Here is a 22,012-nt window from a genome sequence, read left to right on the forward strand (position 1 = left end):
AATTACATAAAAAATAATATTATCTGTGTTCTTGATCTCATAGAATTTTGGTCCAGTTGAAGGCACCTCAGAAGGTATTTTATATGCATCTCATATCAGCTATTCTAGGAGAAGGAAAGCTGAAAGAGAACAACCGTCAAGCTGTCAGGCAGCAAAACTGAATGTACAGGAAAACCAAAATAAACAAGGTCATAAGAAGAAGAACATTTTGTTTGAAAGTCTTATTTGGTGAAAACACCACGCTTATTAGCTTATCAAGCACTTTCTTCAAAGCTGCAGTTTTACTAACTCTAAAAAATTAATTCCACCATTATAATTTAATAGTTAAAACTAAAGTGATTGCTCACCTGTTTGAATTTTAAAAGTGCAATCAATCAAATCATAACACTTCATATCAATACTTATAACACTTCTTTTTTATAATTCCATGTCTTTCCTTCACTTCCATTAGCTTCTTCAGTACCCAAGTAATCTCAGTGTAAGACCTGAAGGAGTCTCCACTCTAGTTCTCCTCTTGGAGCTTCTTAGCTCTAATCTCAGTACAAATTTTTCTTTCTCTTTTGAGCTCTAGCATGAAGCTCTGAATCTCCTTCAACAAGGTTCTTGTATTCTCAGGGCACAGTAATAGCCCAGCAAAACTTTTCAAACTTCGCAGTGTCCTCCTGCATTTAGGACTACCAAGTTCTGAAAACAGAGAGAGTTGCTACAGAGTTTTATGACTTTTTAACCTGGAAATTTCCAAGCCATATTTTAAAAGAGAGCAATTGCTCTTCTACACTACTTATTACTCTTTGGGGGACAAGTACAAGCAATTCCTGAGATTTGTCTCAACAGCATCAAACATTAAGCAACAGCCACACTACTTGTTTCAGACATACAATCCCTTGTATTAATAGGAAAAAAAAACCAACACACAAAAAACCCAAACAAAACAACAAAGAAAACCAAAAAAAAAACAATCAACACCAAACCAAACACAAAAACCCAAAATACAACAGCAATAAAACTCAATAAACCCAGGGAGATAATTAAAAATATGTCACACTTTGAATAACATTCAATAGATTGATTTAATCTGAATGAAATGAAAGGTGATCTCTTTTAATAAGAGATGGATGATCACGTTCATGAGAAAGAGGTAGGAAATCCTTCTAGTATGTGTCCTGGAGTGGGGTAATTCAGCACACACACAAGCACAGTGAATAACTAAGGAATGTTTTCGCTCACAGAAAATAACCCACTATCAGCTCCTCAATCGTAACTACAGATGCTATGTATTATTATTTACTATAATCTGGAATCTTTTTGAACCTTTTATACTCAGACCTTAACTAATAACATACACAGAACTGAAATAAAATAATGGAACACTCATCTGACTTCGCCGTGATGATCAAACACTGAACTTCAGTATTACTTGAAGAAAAAGGAAAAAAACTGCTGAGAATCTAATAAAGCTTATAAAGAAAATGACAAACTCACATCTTGCATGAGCAATGCAAACTGCATTAAATTCATGGAGTTGTGCCTTAAAATCCTAGTGGCAATTTTGATTAACTTTTGGGATATGATTTTTTTTAAAATTTCACTAATAAAAGGGTAAAAAAAAAAAGTTATGCTTATCTGATTAGTAAGCATTTGCTGAGCATCTTCTCAGACTCCTGGAACCTCTACTGTAAAGAAATAATTTAGGTAAGCTTCTGTACATCCTCATGGACAAATTTATCTTTGGTGAAGAAATTAATCATTTGCAGCAGTGGGATATTTGATAGTTAATTCCCAAAAATGTTTGGAGACTCATAAAGCACAAAAGCTTTTAAAAAAAAAATATATTGAAACAGACACCCTTCCAAGAAGTAGATAGTGCACTGCATCTGCTAAAGGTCATGCAAGTGTTTCACACAGTTTCAAATGGAAGGTATAAAAATGCTTATTTTAGTGCATTTCCTAAAGGAATTCTAATTATGAATAATTTCAAACATGAATTAAATGAGAAAGCATGCCAAATACACACACAGATTTCCTAACTATGGCATAATGATGTTCTTTTTGTTCTGTATTAGTGAGAACTGTAGTTTGTCTTGGATTAAACCAGGGAAATTTAATCTGTTCCTCAGATCAAATGTCTATTTCAACATTTGTTGAAAGCATGTTTATTTTACGCAGAGTAAAGTGTATTTACACAGACATCATAACTGAGGGGGAAAGAAAACACAACACCAAAACAAAAAATACCAGGAGAAACTGAATGAAAGCTATTTCTTAATTCTCAGCAGTATAATCTAGCTTCCCCTTCTCTGAGGAAAAATCTTTTCATCACTTACTAAATCACATTTTCATGTTGATTTGGACATTTTTTTCACTAAAACTGATAAATTATTGACATAGTGGTGTTAAAAGTATATTAAAAACATCATAAAGATAGGTTTCTATGTAAGTGTTGTAGACTGACATTCAATCCCACAAAATACCCAGCCATGGATTCAGCTGCAGAGAACACACAAACCTCTAGAGCTCTCCAAAATTCACATGGTGATTCTCTATTTCGCCTACACAATTAAACCAGAAACATAAATGACATTAAACACTGATTAATTCCTGAAATATTTCATAGATCTATGACTTCAAGGATATCATTAGTAAAAACATCCTGTGACGTCTTTAAGAAATTCTCAATGCTATTTTTTCATACTCTCTTTCTATTTCTAAAGCAAAACACACAAAAACCCACCAACTTTCAGAACAGAAGGTTGTAGCAATTTATCAGTTCCCTGAACAGCAGGGCAATATAGTCAATTCAATTAAAGAGAATGTACTAGACCAATTGTATTATCATTCCCTGTGGGGCAAAAGGCTGTAAGTGTCAACAAACTGGCAGTGAGAGAAGAGTCAATTGGTAAAAGACCAACTCCATTTGTTTTTTAAACGTTTATATAAAACTTACAAAGCTGAAAAATGGACCTGTTAAATACTCCTTTTTTTAAGCCCATTAACTGCTTTCTAGAAATCACTGCTTAGTTGTATGAAACATTTTTTAAAAACTGAATTATTGGTCTTTCTTAATGTTGCAAACACTTTTCATTCACATTGCCATTTTCCCTCTATGGTTCCAAAGAATGATTAGTAGAGCACCTGGCTGTAATATGATGAAAAGGATGTTTTAATTCCTTTACTAAGATGACACCATTGGAGTCACTTCACTTTCGCTATTGCAAATTATCCACAAAAGGAGGAAAAAAATGGAATATTGAATTAAGAAAATTAAACTACAGAAATTATCATAAAAGCACAGCAGATGGAGCATACCTAATTCCTCAATAAAGAATTAAACTTGCCCAGATAGATGATTATACAATTTCTTTTTATCCTAATTTTACAGACTTACAAACTACCTGTGACACCTTGGATTTTAGCAGGTCTAATATAAATATAATTTATTGATATTTAGGCCCATTTCTTCTTTTAGCCTTCTTTCTCTACCTCCTTTCCCCATAAATAGCCAGACTTCTTTAGCTGCTTGCCTGTAGTATTAACATTTAGATCTTCCCTTCCTGAGATTAACAAGTGAAATCATTTCAGTGTTTAATCAAGTAGTTTTTTCTAGAGCTCTTTACAATATTTACTATACCATGAACTCTCAAGTTGAAATCAGAAAAAGCTGAATAGAGAGAAAAGACTTCTTTAACAGTCACTTTCACTCAAAACACTATTCTTCAAGGTAACTAATCCTGGTTTATGGCTTTGTATTCACTTGCATTTTGTTCCTTTTGTATCCCAAATCACTGTTTCAACAATATTAACACAAGAAGTGTCAGCTTAGCAATGGAATTCTTAAAGTATTTTACTCATTATGATAATTTAAATAACAATTTACTTCCACTACATAGTAAGTTTTAAAGGCCTTTATAAAGTATTATTATTATTATTATTATTATTATTATTATTATTATTATTATTATTATTATTATCTTTCTGCAAACTCTAGAAATGCTATGGCAATGACATACTATTTGCCATTAAGTTTCTCTGAGAAAAAACACAATCTTAGCACACCTGCTATCATATCATTAGTAAACGGTCACTACTGTATCTTGCATATTCACTAGTTTACACTGAAAATACTAAACTAAAAAATCGTCTTCTCTATGATTTGCTCAGTTTCACCACACTGAGGTTAAACAAAGGTTATGTTTAAGTATAATGGAAATCAGTTTAAAAAAATATGAGAAATAATTTAAACAGTAGGGTATTTCGTAAAAATAAAAATTTACACACAAAGCAATTCATCCATGATGAGTGCAACTCCAGTAGCTTAGTATTCATTCTAATGGAGAGAGCATCTAAGTGGACTTGAACAGAAACTGCTTGTTTAAAATCATGGTATCACACAGTTAATCTTTGTGAATGATAAACTATTTGAAAGCACCCCACATCCATTTAATGACCTGATTGACTATTTGTAAACCTGGCAGTATCAATTCACATTTGCAGCAGTATGATAAGGAGTCTACACATTGCAATTCCACACACAGATTTTCACTGATTGCTTTAAAAGATTAAATTCTGTCATACTAGAATAGAATTCAGACTTGTCACCTTAATGAAATCAGTTCATTTTTTATGTGAAATTATTATGCCTCTTTTATTATTTTTTCTTTTTTCTTTTTTTGAAAAAGCAGAAGTCCTGGCTCTGTTACATTTGGCTGCTACAACAGGTGTAGAAGAAAACCCACTAAAGCAATTTCCTTGAACTACACCAGCCCAGCACAAGACAAACACAACTGGAACGTAAAGCATCCTAATGGAGTAACTAAAATTGTAGCAATAGCAATGGTACTGTGCAATTTAATCTGCTAACTGCAGAATGATGTCTTGACAGACTAATAACTGTACAATGCACTGTCACTCTGTTCCGAGATGGATTGAAACTGAAGGTGAAGAACCATTAGGATGTCCAGGAGGGGAACAGAAAATGAATCTTATCAAAAGCAAAGAACAGAGTTTGCTTAGCTGGGTAAATCAAAGACTGATAGGGAATATGATTTAAATACATGAAAGGGAGTAAACACCAGGAAGAATTAAGAGCTACTGAAGTCAAAGGAAATTGATGCACAATAACAAATATGTATAAGCTGAATTACTAAATTTGTGGAAAGAAAAAAAAAAGAGCTTTGTGAAATTTTTCTAAGTTCAAATAGAGATTAAATCTGCTTTTTAAAATTGGTGAGTGAGAAAACATTTGCTTGCAATATCAAGTGACATTATCTTGATGATGGAAAAGGTTTCTGCTGGCCCTAAGCTTCTTGCTACACTGTAATGTTCCATGTGGATTTTCAAGATTTGGCACCCAGCACATTAAACTTGTAGCCCTTCACTTTTGTGGAAAAAAAAAAAAAAGAAAAATCAGAAAAAAAGCAATCTTTTTGAATGAAAACATTAATAAATGAATTAAATCTTGACTAGAATAATACTTAGTATGTATGAAAACCAAAGACTGAAAAGTTACTGTATATTTCCCTTCCAAACTTACTTTAAACACATAATTTAAGACATTTTTCAGGTCAAATTAATTAACACAGAAGATTAACACATATTTTAAACATGCCAGGTCTTAAGAAGAGACAAAATAAGACCAAACAACACAAAAGATTGTCAAAAGAATGGGTGGATTATATCCATGTTCAGCATGTTTTCAAGTAGTTCTTATTTATATGAACTCTAAATAAAATTCAAAGGAAGAGGACGTAAAGAGATTAGTATCAATCTTTACAATGAAACAAAGACAAGATCCAAGCATATCACATCAGTGTAATTTTTCCAGCTCCTCAGGATGCCTCTTCTAGTTAGAAAGGAGAAGTGAATTGATTACTTTGCAAATAATACAGCTGCAATTGATTTTTACCACCACTAGCCTTACCACAGATGAATACAGCTTTTAAAAGGATTTTCTAAACAAATGAACTTCTGTGGTTAATGGCCACAGAATATAAATGAAATGTGATTAGTTTAGGGAAAATAAAATAAAAAATCAACCCAAACAAAAAAGCCCCCCAACCACAAACCATAACCACCTCAAAAATCAGTGTACTCATTTTACAAAAGAAAAGCATTATAAGCTTACAGTAGTTCACACAGGTATGATGTGAATAAAATAGCTTTTTGCCTTTTCTAATGCCTGAAGAGAAGGCAACAGCTAAGGGAAAAATCTATTCTTACTGATGCACACAGGACTTGACCACAAGAGTGCTAATATATCTGTTACTTATGGCAGAACACACACCTTTTGTTATACTCTTACTGAAGAGCTGACATAAGAAGTTCAAAGAACACGACTTAATGTCTTCACTTTGGGATGGGTGCAGTGGTAGAGTTACACCCAGCTCATTTTAGGAGTAATGCTCAACACCAAGGAGACAACAGACAAAAAGTCCTTTTAAAACCTTTTGAATATACATGTTATGAATACTTTCTCCACTAACATCCCACCACCAACCCTGCAAACTGTAACAATAAATGAATTTAAAGCTCTCTCTCTAATATTTTAGTTTAAATGCTGCTTTATACTATTTCCCCTGCTGCTTCTGAAGAGATGCACTTCATCCTTTTTCTTTCCTATCTCCATGTGTGCACACAAACACTGTCAAATATTCAATACAGGAATGTGTATTGAAATAATCACTTGCCAGAAAGAGAAAAAAAATAAGTACAATCATCATGCTACACAGGAAAGATATCAAGTGAAAAGAAAGATTAAACTGAAAAGGCACTTCATGTTATGCTCTGGACGATGCAACTACAAGTAGTGCCAAGTCCCTTCCATAACACAAGCTATGAGCTCCTCAGGTGGTTTTAGGATTGAAACAGCTGATCCTATCACTTGATAGCATTACATGTCAATTCTCCTACACAGGCACAATAAGCCACGTGCAGTCTTGAAAGAAGCCACTCCCCGGGACAGCAACTCCAAAAGGGAAAAACAAAGATCTGACAGTATATAATTTCAAACTACACTTCTCTCAGAAAAAACTGTTTGCTCATTTTTTTTGCTATGATAATTACCATTAGTGTCTGCAAAAAACACATCTCATTCTGTCTCAGGAGAGCATCCAGGTGCCATCTATTTAAGCAACACTTTTTTCTTCTAGAAAGCAGATATAAATATGGGGTTCAAAAGACCTAACAGCTGCATAAATATCAAAATAAATGATACTGCTTTCATATTATGCAATTTATTATTTTAAATAAGGACCTAAAGATTCATAAACATTTTCATTATTTTTAAATCCTTGGGGTTAGAGGGACTTCAAAGGAGAACGCATTGAGTTCCTGGGATTGATTTCAATGTCTTCTTAAAATTCATTAAGCTCACAATTTACCATATAGTAACAAGTCATTACCTTTGAATGTCTTAAGGAGAGAGCAAAGAAGGGATCTTATCACTTTCTCTAACTACCTAATGGGTGGGCTGAAGAGAAAACCGAGTTAGAGTTTTCTCAGAGGTGCACAGAAAGAGGATTAGATACAAGGGACATAAACTGCAACATGAGATACAAGGGAAAAAGTTGTCAAGGATCTGAGCTATCAGATCTAACTTTGAAGCTGCCCCTTCAGGAGGATTGGAGACCTCCAGAGGTTCTTCCAACATAAACTATTTTGTGTTTCCCAGACTCAGAGCTTCTCTATCCCAGCAAGTTTATTATGTGCTGTAACTACATTAATTTGATGAAGACAAACACTTCCATTAGAGATAATGAAAGCAAAAACTTTGCTATCAGTGAAAATGAATTATATCAGTAAACTCTCATATGTTTACATAGAATTTCTCAGATGCTACCAATGGGAATGAAAGAAAAATAAAATTACCTTTAATGAAAACAGTTCAAAGCCTGTACGTCGCTATTACAGAACAAAGGAGTAATGATGATTTTATATACATTTAAACAACTTTTCTTTCATTCATTTGAGAATATCTGACAGTTTGAATGGTTTTTCACTACCTGGACTGCCAGTTAATGTGACAATTTTAACAAGACTACAATCTGCAACAGTGTCAGTCTTCTGTATTTTTCTTGTCATAGTAAAGAATAATAATAAAAGGAAAAGACATGAAAGTAAAATGAAGACATCATGAAACAAGAATTAAAGAGGAAGGAAAGAAAGGCAGAAGATTAACCTTCTCCCAGTTTTGTGTAAGGTATGTTCACCATGATGTAACAGAACAGAAGAAAAAAACTATGAATAAAGTTCAAGATAAAAATAGTGTCAGAACAGAATAGCAAAATTTGTAGAGTATATTGATCTAAAAATTAATTTTATCCGCTTTAAGAATGTGTGTTCAAAAGCAGTATTCTATAACCAGCAGTGCCTACACGTTTTCATGGGAGATCACTACTCTCCAGTTCATGCCTAAACAGACCACCACCTAACTCATTTGCAGCAACATCCATACCAATACAAGTAACAGAACTTCTCAATATTCTACTGTTTATACATACACAGAGATCCTTCTGGAAAATGCACCACTCTGAGAAACTAGAATCATACAAATTCAACATGGCTTATATTAAACTTTAGCTGATGTGAAATGTAATTGCAAATAGAGATTCACCTTTGTACGAATGTGTTTCTAATATAAGGCACAGTGAGGTTCTTGGATCTTTGTTTTCTGGTGTTATTTAAAGCTTTTGACAATACCTGGCAAGAAAACAATATAATTTTTTAAGTATTTTCATTATGCTGAGGTAAGAAAGTGAAAATAATAGGTCACTTTAACCAAGACATTCATACAGGAGGCTAAGGGGAAGGTAAAAGTAATAAAAACTGCCTTTGATAGTATAAAAGTGGAATCAAAGAATGAAGATCATTCTCAAGGATGCTATTCAGGACTCAGTGACACTGAAAAACATTTGGGGTTATGGTAGAAAATCATTAAATTCCCAATGCTGTGATGAAAGGGCTATAACAAATGCAGGAAAAAGAGGAGTATACTGAATGTAGTGAAAAGGGTGGACAGAAGTGAAAAGAGGAGCAAGCAGGAAATGTGGTGCTAAGATTGTTCTGTTTCCTTCTTCAGCACAGAGTGCCCCAGGGGGAGCTGCTGAAATGCACCCTTTTTCTGCCCCCTCAAGCACATCATTAACTCCATCTGAAACAGATGTAATCTCATTTGGAAAAGCATATCCAGTTTTGGCATCCAGAATTCCCAAGGGATACTGAAATACTGGAGGGTTCAGAGGAAAATCTCAGAGGTTCTTTCCAACCATGACTATTCTGTAACTTTGTGAAAGCCACAAAATTGACAGTAAGACTGAAGAAAAGGTGATGGAGAACATGGTCAGTATTTACAACAACAGCACATCCGTTGTAGGAGGAAGCTCTTCCTTCTATCATAAAACAGTAACTCAAGAGTAGCCCATGGAAAGCTACACTTACCTTGAATCATGTGTTTTTAAACAGTGGCAATAATTAATAGACAGAGCTATTTAGGAGTCTAGTGGATATCCCATTTCTAGGAATGCTTAAGCTAAGACTGTTTTGGGTTTTTTTGTTTTGTTTTAATATATGGTCTAATTTAAACAGCAATTAATTTGTGAAAGCCTATGCTTTAGTTTATGTCTCATTTCAGACTATATGATCACAGCAGCCCCTTCTGGATTTATCATCTATGGGATATAACACTCCGGCAGCAATTAAATCCAGTGCTTACATAAAAAAGTAATGAGAAGTAACTAATGTACTTAAAGCCAGATTAAAAAAAAAAAAAAAAAAAAGTAGATGACCTGCAAGCTCTCCACCCTCTTGTTTAATATGTTTATCTGGCTATCTGTGCCCCACAACTGTTTGTCCTGCCTTCCTGGAGGTACAGAATATGTTTGTCTCACACAGAACAAGAGTTCTGGTGGGTTTTTTTCTGTGTCTTCAAAATACACACAACTTGCTTCCTGGTAATAAAGAATTCAAGATACTTTTAAGAATTATACCATTACCACAACGTAAAGGTCCTCAAAGCATTTCAAAATAAAATCAAACAATTAACATTCATAAGGAAAACAAACACAAACACAGCCCTAACAGACTAAAGAAGCAGCATTCACACTAGAATCTAACAAAGAGCACAATAGCTTTCCAACATCTTCCCAATTCGTGGGCAAATTCGTGGGTCTGAGCTGGTCTTCTCCCTAAACAAAAGCCTTGTGATTCTGCCCAACTTTGTGCTATTCTTTCTGTCTTTTTTCATGAATGACATTTGTGGACTTTCACATCCTCACATTGGTTAGGTCAGCTCAAACTGTATAAACATTAGTTAATCCACAAGGAACCATGGAACAGCTCTGGATTTTAAAATCCTGGGGTCTCACTGACCAATTTTATATTTTTTTTATTTCATCATAAAAATTAATATATTGACCACGTGGTTAAAAGATTAAAAGCTAGCTTTGCAAAAAAGAAGTTTTCATGAAATATCTCATGACAACAAAAATACCCTAGAAGAGGTCCCAATGATCAGTATAAAACTGCTATTTCCCATTCTCAAGGATTATCTTCTAGTAGTATACAAAGTTGTGTGACTGCACCTGTGACTGCAATAACTCCTTCACATTAGAGTGCCATAGAAAATATTTATTCACTAAAAGAAACATTCTTAAAACAGCCTCAACTTTTGAAGTTTCAGTTCTTTTTGAAAGCTGGAGAGAGCTCTGTCAACTCAGCTTTAAGCTACCCAACAACTTCTAGCTATTTTGCCGGGGCCTGAGGAATTAAGCTCACAGGCTTCTGTATAAGATCATTACTGTCAAGTTTATTTAGAGCTGGAAACTACTGTTTCCAGGGTCACTGGCTCAGTGTCAGGACCAAGACCATGTTGGTGATGCTGACGAGATTGTCATCTTTACTCAGCAGATGAGGGGTTCCCAAGAAGCCTACTTAAGAAACACTGTATGTTGGAATTTGTAAGTTGATTTTGGGCTATTGACATTTTGTTTATTAAGCAATGGTGAAAAACATGGATCTGGTCCAGTTCGCCACAAATCCCAGTTTAAACAAAAATATGAAAAACAGAAAACCTGCACATTCATATTTAGCTATAGAAAACCTGGCTAGGGAGGGCAAAAAAGTTTTATAGAACTGACAGTCATGATAAATAGGATGAAAATATCTATTCCCTTCCACCATGTTCCTATTCCCATTCTGATTCCTTATGAGCCAAACGTTTACTTTCACATTTTTCTGAATGTATGAGTCGTTCTCTCTGACCTTTACAGACTTCTGCAGTTCAACAAGGCATGGATGCTTTCTTCAGGGAGAATCTTAATCTTTGAAGGGTTTTTTCTTATTATTAAAAAAAAAAAAAAGGTTTCTATATCCTTTTATACGTTCCCTCCCAAATTCCCAAACTGAATAATTGATTTATTTTCCTATAGCTTATCAAAAGTCCTGAACAAATACAAGTTATCTTTGAGCAATACTTTCTATTTAATTCTAAATGTTCTAACTAAAATTTACTTAATTAAGTAGATAAGGGAAATGGAAATTATAGAAAAAATCTCAATATCTACTTGCTAAACATCATAGGGAGATAATTTTTATTAGCAAATACCATATCTATACATCTTTATTATGTTACAGAGCTACCAGTAGATGGTGTCTTGGTTGTCTGGAAAGAAAACCTTACTCAATTGGCACATCAGATGCTGGAGTTCTTATCTCAGACATTCACATGATACACCAATTAAAACTATGCATCATTGAGGACCAATTATCTCTTAATTAGGTGGTTTGCTTTCCTTATATCATCAGCTGAACTATTAGCAGTAGCTCTGCTTTCTGAGAAATATACCAAATATGTTAAATATTTACAGATAATCTGGTGGCTCATATTAAACCTTGTCTAAGGTGACTGGAAAAAGAAACGCCCCAGGGAGAGCCACAAAATTAACATTTACATTTATTGTAGAAGTTGGCACAATATTGTTGGCAAACTTGTTCCAGTATATTCTAAGACAAATATTAACAGCTCTATCATTATCTGTTAAAGAAAAAAGGTATAATCTAATAATCAAAAAATACCTTCTCATTTTAGCAGTTCTTCAGGATTCATGACAAGTGTATGGGAAAATAGTACATTGGGTTTGGGCAGGCTAAGCTTTTGGGAATATATAGTGTCTTACGATTTATTCTCTACACAACCGGCCTTGCAACCACAAGGAAATAAATTAAAGATATTATAATGAGTCAATTTTCCAAGGCAAGAACCAGTAGGTTTCTGGTGTAGCATTTGATTACCTCAGAAAGAAAAAAGGTAATCATAATTACTGTAGCAGTCCACCTTTGGGTAGTAATTTTCAACTGCTTTATATAGTGGAATAATTACACATGAAACAGATATACCTGTAATAATGCAACCACACCATGGAACTTCTGATATTGGTATCTAATGTCCTCAAAAACAGACTGGACTTTAGTTTTAGAATCTAGTATTGAAATAAATTAATCTTCACCTCCACGCTAGTGTCTCACAAATGTTAATTTTAAAATAATTTTTAATTCCTTCTCTTAGTGAAGTTTTTTTATATAAAAATAACTCTAAAGCAAAAACTCTATTTATATTGAATTGAGAAACCAAGAAATCATGTTTTCATGGTTTCAGACATCTTTAATCAGATATAAAAAACAATCCTATGCATAACACAAACATGAATCTCCAGACTTCTTTCTGTCAAACAAGCTAAATGTTTCCACTCTTCCATGTCCAGAAGGTAATTAGTTGAGCCATTTTAGCACAATATCCAAGGGCAAATTTAATATGATCCATTACCAAAATCTTTGTTTCTTTAATTCTACATTCTCCCACTATACAATGGTCAGTTAATGCCTTTACTATTCAACTTCATGCTCATAAAAAAAAAAAAAGGCCTGACAAAACACTAAATACTATGCTGTAACTTTCTTTCAAAATCTTCTCCAAAGCACTGTGTACACTTCTTTGCTGCCTTCTAATAACAAACTTGCATTTGTTCTTTTCCAGTCTTGTGGCCCTACCCCCTGCTTTTGGCCCTGCAGTTTCACATGCCACTTCCTTCAGATTTGAGGGTGCCTAATCTGAGCACATTAAGATCAAATTTTGCATCCAACATTGTTGAGAATAATTTTTTTATTAATCTATGTTAATTATTATTTTCAATCCTGACTTTATACCATGACCAATATAATCATCCCTATGGAAAACGGAAACTAAAATAGGCTGAGGGAGTTGGGGTTGTTCAGCCTGGAGAAGGCTCCAGGGAGACCTTATAGCACCTTCCAGTACCTGAAGGGGCTATAAGAAAGCTGGGGAGGGGCTTTTTACGAGAGAGGGTAGAGACAGGACACGGGGTAATGGTTTTAAACTGAAAGAGGGGAGATTTAGGTTAGACATCAGGAAGAAATTCTTCACCATGAAGGTGCTGGAATAGGTTGCCCAGGGATGTTGTGGAAGCCCCCTCCCTGGTGTTCAAGGCCAGGTTGGATGAGGCTTGTGCAGCCTAGTCTAGTGGGAGGTGTCCCTGCTCATGGCAGAGAGGCTGGAACCTGATGATCTTTAAGGTCCCTTCCAATCTTAATTACTCTATGATTCTAAGTATATATTTACAGTTTGGCTGATACCTTAGTAATCTATAAACTAACCCACCCTGTACTGCTTGATGCCTTCTTCTCCTGGTTGTTGTTGTGGGTTTTTTTCTGTTCAGAATAATTTCCTTGCAGAATTGTAACTAAATGGTGATTGGGTGGATTTTCCATGTTTTTGTTCTTGGTATACTACTTTCAAACCTGTTTTAAAGGTGTATTTTACATTTACTGTAAGAAAACATCAAAGTAATTTTGGAAGCTAACGTATCCACTTCATCATCAATACCTGCTTAGTGCTTCAAGAATTACAGTCTTCACACAGAGCTCTATGCAGTTACTCAGTAGCCTCTATGAAAAACATTAAAGCACTTAGAAATTGAATCATTCACCATAAATCACAGAGATTAGATTTAGGCATGCAATCATTGAATGGAGGAGGGTCTGTACAAACACAGCTACACGTGGATAAATACTCATTTTCCAAGCAAGCATTCCAGAATCATGACCTTAGCAAAATTCAGAAAGGTCTTAAAAAACAAAAAGCTCTGATCTTTATTTGCAAATTAATTGTAATTAAGTTTGTGCTGCTGTTGTAACTTCTAATGGCAGTGACAGACAAGTTTCACTTCTCAGAGCTTTTACAACAGAATGAGTTTAACATAAATGCTAAAAATTCAAAACGAACTCCAAACCAAAAAAAAAAATCTGAAATGAATTATTTTACACAGTAAATTTTATTACAAGGATAGATATGCTTCTTGATTTACATTACACTGCTCCTTCGGTTGCTACAGGCAGGCTATTAACAGGCGTAAGAAATGCAATTCTGAAACAGGAGCAAATAAGCTGAAAGAATACTAGTTTTCCCTTAAAAAACAAAACAGCAAAAAAAAGGCGAACTCTAGAAAATTTATATATGAAGTAGTTATGATTATTTGTTGTGCAACATACCAATAAAATGTAAATCTTCATCACAATTCATTATTCTGTTGTGGCATACAAACTAATACAGGGGGCCAAAGATAATTTTCCTCAGAAACAGCAGTGCAAGAAAATAATAATAAAAAAAAAAGGATCCCAAAGATGTGCTACTAAAGCTTGCAGTGGGCTTATTTGAGAATAAGTAAATTCCCTCTTTCCAGCACATCTGGGAATTCTACCTGTACACTAACACAGTGTCTAACTTCACTGTAACAATAATTGTTCTATGCTACAGAAGCGCATAAGGGATTAACTATTCTATGATCGAAAAAAAATAACAAGTTGGCTTTTTTTTCATTAAATAAAAACTTAATTTTGCCAGGCAGTGCTTTGCTGCTGAGGTGAACTTTATTATTTAAACTGACTCTCCCAATTAAAACTCAGACACTTGTGAAACTTTCATTTACACTTTAGGGTGGAAACGAAATAAGTAGCAAAACAGTTATTATCATCTTCAGATGAGGCTTTAAAACTGGTAGAAAAAATGTGCTGCTCAGGCACAAGTCAAGATCAAACTCACAAGTCTGACAGTTTTAAAGAGATAGAGGTGCATGAAAGCAGCTGATCCGGAAGCAAGAATGCTACTGCTGTGCTTAGGGACACAGCACATCAACCAGAAAGCCAGGACAGCATTCTAAGGCTATTTGTTTGTTTCATATGCACTTGCTACTTTTCAGAATATAGGAGTAAGTCAGGAAAAAAAAAAAAAAAAGGACAAAAATCTGTAACCGGCTTTAGCTACAAAAATCCCTTGCCATAAAATTAGTTTCCTGACTGAAGACCATGCTGTCACTGCTGTTATTAATATTTGCATAGCTGTCAGAAGCCCAAGCTTTATGACTGCTTACTACTTCAGGGACCACTGACCATTATTTGAGGTTCAGGCTGCAGTCTGAGTTACTGCTTTTCAATAAATGTTACACCCTTCAAATTCCATTACCAGTAGAATCTGAATTACATCTACTCTCAGAACAAAATAAAAATAAGCAGGAACAAGTTATGGGGCTTTGTCACATATTCTGTTCAGAAATCTAGCCTATTTAAGACAACAGTGTTTTCTCAAGAAGTCCTGTTTAACAGAGATATAAGACAGGGTACACCTAAAGGGTTGGGACTGTCAGAGACAGTCAGTTGTAGGGTTGGTAAGTCTGGATAATAAATCATGTCCTATTACTCAGATACTTGAACCCTTGCCTCTGTAAGTCTGGAACAGCAAAGCTTAAGGGTCTGTATTCATCTTTACTTCCCAGTCAGCTCTGCATTACAGGAAATGGAGGAAAAGTGTGGTATAAACTCCTCCAATAATTCAACAGGAAAACATCCAGCATTTGTGTGCCAGCCTGTAACTACCACGTACATCTGAGAAAAGCTGGTAGCTGTCCACGTTACACCCAACAACAGCCCTATTTGTGGAAACAGCTCTAAGCTGAGGATGTCCTATATCACCATCTTTCTAATGACCCCTTTTGCAACTATCACATTTCTGCTTCTCCTTTGATGTCAAGGAAGAAAAGATCTTATAGCTAAATGAAATGCTTTTAGCATCAGGGAATTTAAACGTAGCAGCTTCCCCTGAGGGTTGCAGAGCTCTCATACTGACTGAGCACCCAGCTGCATGCCCACAGCCATTACAGACAGAAGAAAGGTGCTGAGTAATGAGAACCTAGAGTGCAATTTTATAGAGAGAGAAGAACTTCACCTGAAACTGAAAATTTCCTGCATAGTTTCTATGCTTGGCAAGTAATTCACTGCTGTGTAGTGCTGAAGAATTTGTATTGTGAGGTCATTAGGCTCAGAAAAATAGAATGGGTCACTTGGTCGTTGCTTGTGAAGTATCACCACAGAGCAGGACATCCTCAGGAAACTGTTGTATGGACACAACCATCACACTCCCTTTTTTCAAGTCAGGAAATGGTATTTCAAAAGAGAGTATTTAGTATTTAGAATCACCGGGGATTTATTAAGATTTAGGAAAAAAACCTCCAAGCTTGCTGAGTAGGTAATATGCATAGTAGAAGAACTTCAGAAAGCAACTGTAAACCGTTGAGCCAAATAAACAATCACCTGCTGGGATATACAGTTCTTCATTGTAATCATGGGAATCTTGAAGACAAATGAATGCAAAAATAGAGATAATATAGGTAAATTTGACAGAAAATGAAACTAAGTGTCTTGTACAATGAGGAGTGCTGTTCCTTCTCCTATAGAACATGAAATGGTAAGAGCAGTAACTCCAACACCAACAGCCAAACATTCCCAATAAAAGGACACAAGTACTCTTAGCTCCAGAGCCAGCATAACAGGAGGCATAAAAGGAGAGCGTTAAATGCTTATCAACAACACAACTTGAAATATCAGTCAGAAGGGAAGTAAGGTCACTGTTTCTGCTTCCTTAGGAACTCATTCCTTATATAATCTGTTCTTCACAAGTCACACTGAATAATGTAAATACAGGAGCCTGATACTCAGATTGTATTTGAAAAATGCCAGAAGTGCTGAAGTAAGTATCTAGTTCTCCACAAAATTATTATTTAAAAGGTATGTGCCAAATTTCATGCTGATATCTTGCTTACACCTGTCAACAGAGTACTTCTCAAGAAAGCCACAGTCATTTCCTTAGCTCTAATAGGATTAAAAGAAACTTTCAGTGCTGAGCTTATATAAGATATCACAACATTTTTAACCAACACAATCTGACCAATGCAGTGTGACTGCACTAGTAGAAAGGACTACAGTGCAAAATAGTTTGGTGCCTAAGACCATTTTATGCACAGGCCAACCTCTGTGACACCCAAAGCCCTGCACTAGAACACAGAGCTAACTCTCTGATCATCACAGAAAAGCAAAGGTGGTTAATTCAGGAAAATAATTCCTAGACCATTTGCAATTTAATTCAGAGACTATCTAGAAGAGTTTCCTGTTGTAAACCAGAATCCTTCATCAGTATTGTGACTCTCCTGAAGAGTCTTTCCATCAGTATAACAGTAGCATCATTTTTGTAAAAAATATCATTTTTAAATTGACACTCTCTAATACAGTAACACTCTGATATCAACCACTTTTGCATATTGTGAAGATGAATTCTGGAACACTAAGAAAAGAACATATATATCTTAGCAATGTGAGCCTATTTAGTACTGGCCTTGGAAACTTCAGCCTCTGGATAGGGATGAACCATTACTTCCCTCTCTTTAAGTCCTAGAAGGCACATATTTTTTTTAGATTTCTATTATACACAGAATCATAAAGTTAACATATAAAACTGAACTTGTTTTCTCTGAAAAGCTCCCTACTCCATTTATCATATGAATATCTTATCTACTGCCAGAGCACAGAACATAAGAAGCCTATATGGGTAATGTGAACTTCAGATATTTCCTTGGAAAAAAACAAATCACAGCATAAAACAGCTGAGAGAGAAATAATACTTTTGTTGATTTAGGAAGGCAAATACAGAGGACAAATATTAAGATCCTGAAACAGTTTCCATAATTGGACCCCAGCATTCTTTTTCCACTGCATAAAATTGGAGTGACTTCATCTCCAGGTTGAAATAGTTTTTTTATGAAAAATTAGCAGCACAGGAAAGGGATGCAATACTCCAGCACCATCACCTCTGAGACAGAACTGTCTAGACTGTGGAATTTCAATGTGCCACAAAAATTAATTTAAAAAAAATATATTAAAAAATCAGTGCAATTGAAACAGATAAGGAAATGTCTGATTTAAAAATAATAATAAAAAAAGAGGCATCTAACCAATGATCAGGGATTCTATTTATTGAACATTAAAACACATTGCCATTAAGGTGCTATACTGCAATCTGAACAGGACATCTTAAGAATACAGCACCTTAATAACATTGGCCTTACAATGATGATATAGGCACCTTCCAGTCTTAAAGGTAAAAGGAGTGTGCCATGCACTTTCAACTTAAATTGCTTCCTGGTGTTTCTTTAGGAAGGCTATTTGGCACATGAAGTTGTTCTGTCCTTAAAAAGTGGGATTAGTAAGTGCAAAAAATATCCCTAATATGAAGAGTAAAAAAAAGCAGTTAACTTTCAGGGCTTTTCCTCTTAAATAGGACATGCATAAATGTTAATAACTTACACAAATTCATTCTTCAACACTGTGTAACATTTATATTTACAGTTAAGATTCATGTATTATTAAGAAAAGTCTAGCTTTATTTAACACAGAGATAATATTTCTCCAGCAGTTTACTTAGAAGATGACTGCTTTAACCCAGGAGGCTTCTCTGCACATTTTTTTATCATTCATAGATGTGTGTGTACATATATATAAAACAGCCCTGTATTTTATAAAAACAGGGCTTTTTTTTTTTTCCCCACCAAAATGGAAATCTGTACAATATTTGTAATTACAGTTAACTGGCAAGAATTTTGAGCTTATTCCAGTTTCTTGAGTGAATCACCAAGAATTATGAAATTTTATTATCATTTTAACAATTTTTTTATATATAATTAATTCTATAAGGGAGCTATAGCCAAAAGCTGGTCATCCACATAAAGAGCTCCCTGACTGGTGCAGGGGACACAGCATTTACAAATGCAGCTGCAGGAATGGTAACTGTAAATATTGCTGAAACCAACCATCATTGCATTGATTTTTTTTGTCTGCTGCTGCACAGTATCTTACTATTCCAGAAAACACCCAGAGAAATTGATTCAATGAAGTCAAAGAAGAATACAAATTCTAATCAAATACACTCAGTGTTAACTGAGGTTTGTAATATTGCAGTATGATACAGATATGCAACCTTTAAGAAATTCAGAGTCTAAGAAAACTAATGGTAACTGGAATATCACACACAAATATGTAGGTACATAAATACATATTTGTATGCCCTCTTTTATGTATAAATCTAGATGCATAATATACATCACAAATAAACATTTATGATGAATAACTTTAACTTCAGATTCTAGAATCAACAGTCTGAAGACTGATTCACTACAGAAAGCTTAAACATTGTAACAGAATTCCTATACACAGAAAATAGAGCATGCAAAGAATACAGTTTGTATGCTTTCTGTGTGAGTGAAAACATGAATGGGAAGCTAAGAAATTAACATCTTCATAAGTACAGAACAGTCATACTAACCTGTATTTTGATTGGCCAGGAGAAATTGCTGACATAGACGTAGAAAGTGATGTTCGGGTTGCTCCGAAAGTTGAACTTTTCACAGGAAAAGCTATCCCTGTATTCCTTAATGTTGGCCTTAGAAACAACAGGAATCTCTTCTCCAGATATTGTTCCAGCTAAAAAAAATAATCCCATAAACATATATATATATATATATTTATTACAAATATTAATCAACATGAAAGGTGTCAAAGTAAATTTGCACAAGAAACTTAAAGGTTTTAATTACTTCTGGTTTCTTCAGGCTGCAACTTTAATAACGCTTTAGTACAGTTGACATGGCACATCAAGTATATTTTATAATCCTACAGAGAATTCACAGAAACCCTTACTCTGTTTTCAAAAAATTATGGATGAAGCGTAAAATTTCTAGAAGTAATGTTGATTTTATGAGAAAGTTCTGATGGTCAGCTAAACAGACGTTGGGCTTTCCTCTAGTCATTAACATTCTATTTCAATAAAAGCTCACAGTTTAATAAAGCATGAAAGTGAATTTGTCTACATCCTACATTTTTGCTGTAGAGTTTTAATTGTTCATGAAAGCTTTAAAACATATCTACTAATAAACACGTATTATTTTTTGCAAATATATGGGTGACAGTGCTAAATTAAAATAAAAGGGGGTTGGAACCTGATAGCCTTTAAGTTCCCTGCCAATCTTAACCATTCTATGACTCTATACTATGATTCTATTCTATGAATTTACTAACTATGGTATGTTAAAATACTTCAGAATTACATGGATGAAGAAAACAATGAGTTTAAGTAAGACAAATTCTAAACCTCCTTTAAAAAGATTTTTTAATTTCTATTTTAGTATGATTTCATTTTAAGCATCATGCTTCTCCTTGGATGTGTTTTCAGAAAGTCAATAGAACCAATTCAGAGAAACTGTCTAAATAATTTTTTTTTCCTTCCTCTTAAAACAAAGAAGAGTAATGGGGTTCAAAGTTGGAGGAAAATAGATAAGCAGGTCCTTTTATCAGCATACACAGAAGAACTTCATTGTTTGATATCAATGTTAAGGTTAATAATTAAATTTTTAGCTTGAACGCTGAAACAAAGAAATCAAAATCTCAGTCTCTGCAGTAGTTAAGGAAGCAATTTATCTTAATTAAAATCACAGCATTTCATAACACTGTCATTTTAAAAATTTAAATAGGCTACAAGCTTTTCCTACCAAAGTAATTTTAATTGAATGGGGGAGAAAGTTAACATATTAATGAAGCTTTGTTCAGATTGCAAATTATCATCTAAGGTTTAAATAATATAATCAATAATGGCATGATGATAATGGCAAAAGAACACATTTGGTAAAGTTTTATTATCAAAATTAGCAACAAAGAGACAATCAGGTTAAAATAGCTTAAAGGATCATGACATCATATGGGAAAAAGTCATCATACCAAAATTCACCCTCACCTGTAGAACCAACAGACCATGTAATATTGAGGTTGAAGTTGTTTGATGCATTAATTGATATATCCAAATTTTTATTTGACTGGATAAAAAAAGAAAATATATTGAAGTTAACAAAATATATCAGAACGTATTGAATAAGTATTGTACATAACTGAATATAGCCTTTTAGTCATCTCCTGGTTTTCATTTTGAACATACTAGGAATGGTAATCATTCAGAACCAAAGGCAATTTTCTCTTTTGCTTCAGTAAAAACAGGGTACTACTAAGCACAGAATTACACCAGGTAACTTTTCAGATTGTGATACAAATAATGAGACATTTTCTTTATAAAATTAAAGAAAAAACACATGGCAAATGGCTACATTTTAATTACAATTTAAAATTATTTTCTCATCTGCTAATCAAGATTTCTCAACTGATGGCTGTACTGTTTTTATCATCTCAAGAAGCTACTAACACTTGTTATCTATGGGAACAATAATAAAACAAGCCAGCTGATAATTTTTTGAGTAATAGTTGAAGTAGATCTACCATTTAGAAAGTTTTCTCAGTGAAGACACTGAAATAGTTTTTGGTTTTCAAAAAGCTTTGACATATTCTAATACCTTGTAGGCACTTGGTAAACCTTTAGTCATGGTCAAATAGAATGGAAACATTGATCATGACTCTCTAGAACTTGTCTAAAGTGAGTAACATTTTCTTACCTGTTCTGGATTTGCTATGAAATTTATGGCAGTGTGATGGCGATCATCCTCTTGTAACAAGCTGAAGGTGAACTGGTAATCAATCAAAAGGCTGTCTGTGGGCAAAACAGTATAGAAAAATAAAACAGATT

At 34.2% G+C, this 22,012-nt stretch overlaps 1 protein-coding gene across 8 annotated transcripts in view; it reads right to left on the reverse strand.

Annotated features, from left to right (window-relative positions):
* ATRNL1 (attractin like 1) overlaps positions 1–22,012 on the reverse strand; it is a 451,738-nt gene that overhangs the window by 261,537 nt on the left and 168,189 nt on the right. For all 8 annotated transcript variants that reach the window (XR_007889398.1, XM_051618375.1, XM_051618376.1 and 5 more), the window contains 3 exons: positions 21,882–21,976; positions 21,176–21,254; positions 19,712–19,869 (listed from right to left, as the gene is read on the reverse strand). Coding sequence is in view for 7 of the 8 variants with exons in the window: in XM_051618375.1 (XP_051474335.1) it covers positions 19,712–19,869; positions 21,176–21,254; positions 21,882–21,976 (332 nt within the window). In the remaining variant the exon portion in view is untranslated. The remainder of the gene's footprint in view (positions 1–19,711; positions 19,870–21,175; positions 21,255–21,881; positions 21,977–22,012) is intronic.

Source organism: Apus apus, chromosome 4 (genome assembly GCF_020740795.1).
Source record: "Apus apus isolate bApuApu2 chromosome 4, bApuApu2.pri.cur, whole genome shotgun sequence".
In the NCBI taxonomy this organism is placed as follows: domain Eukaryota; kingdom Metazoa; phylum Chordata; class Aves; order Apodiformes; family Apodidae; genus Apus; species Apus apus.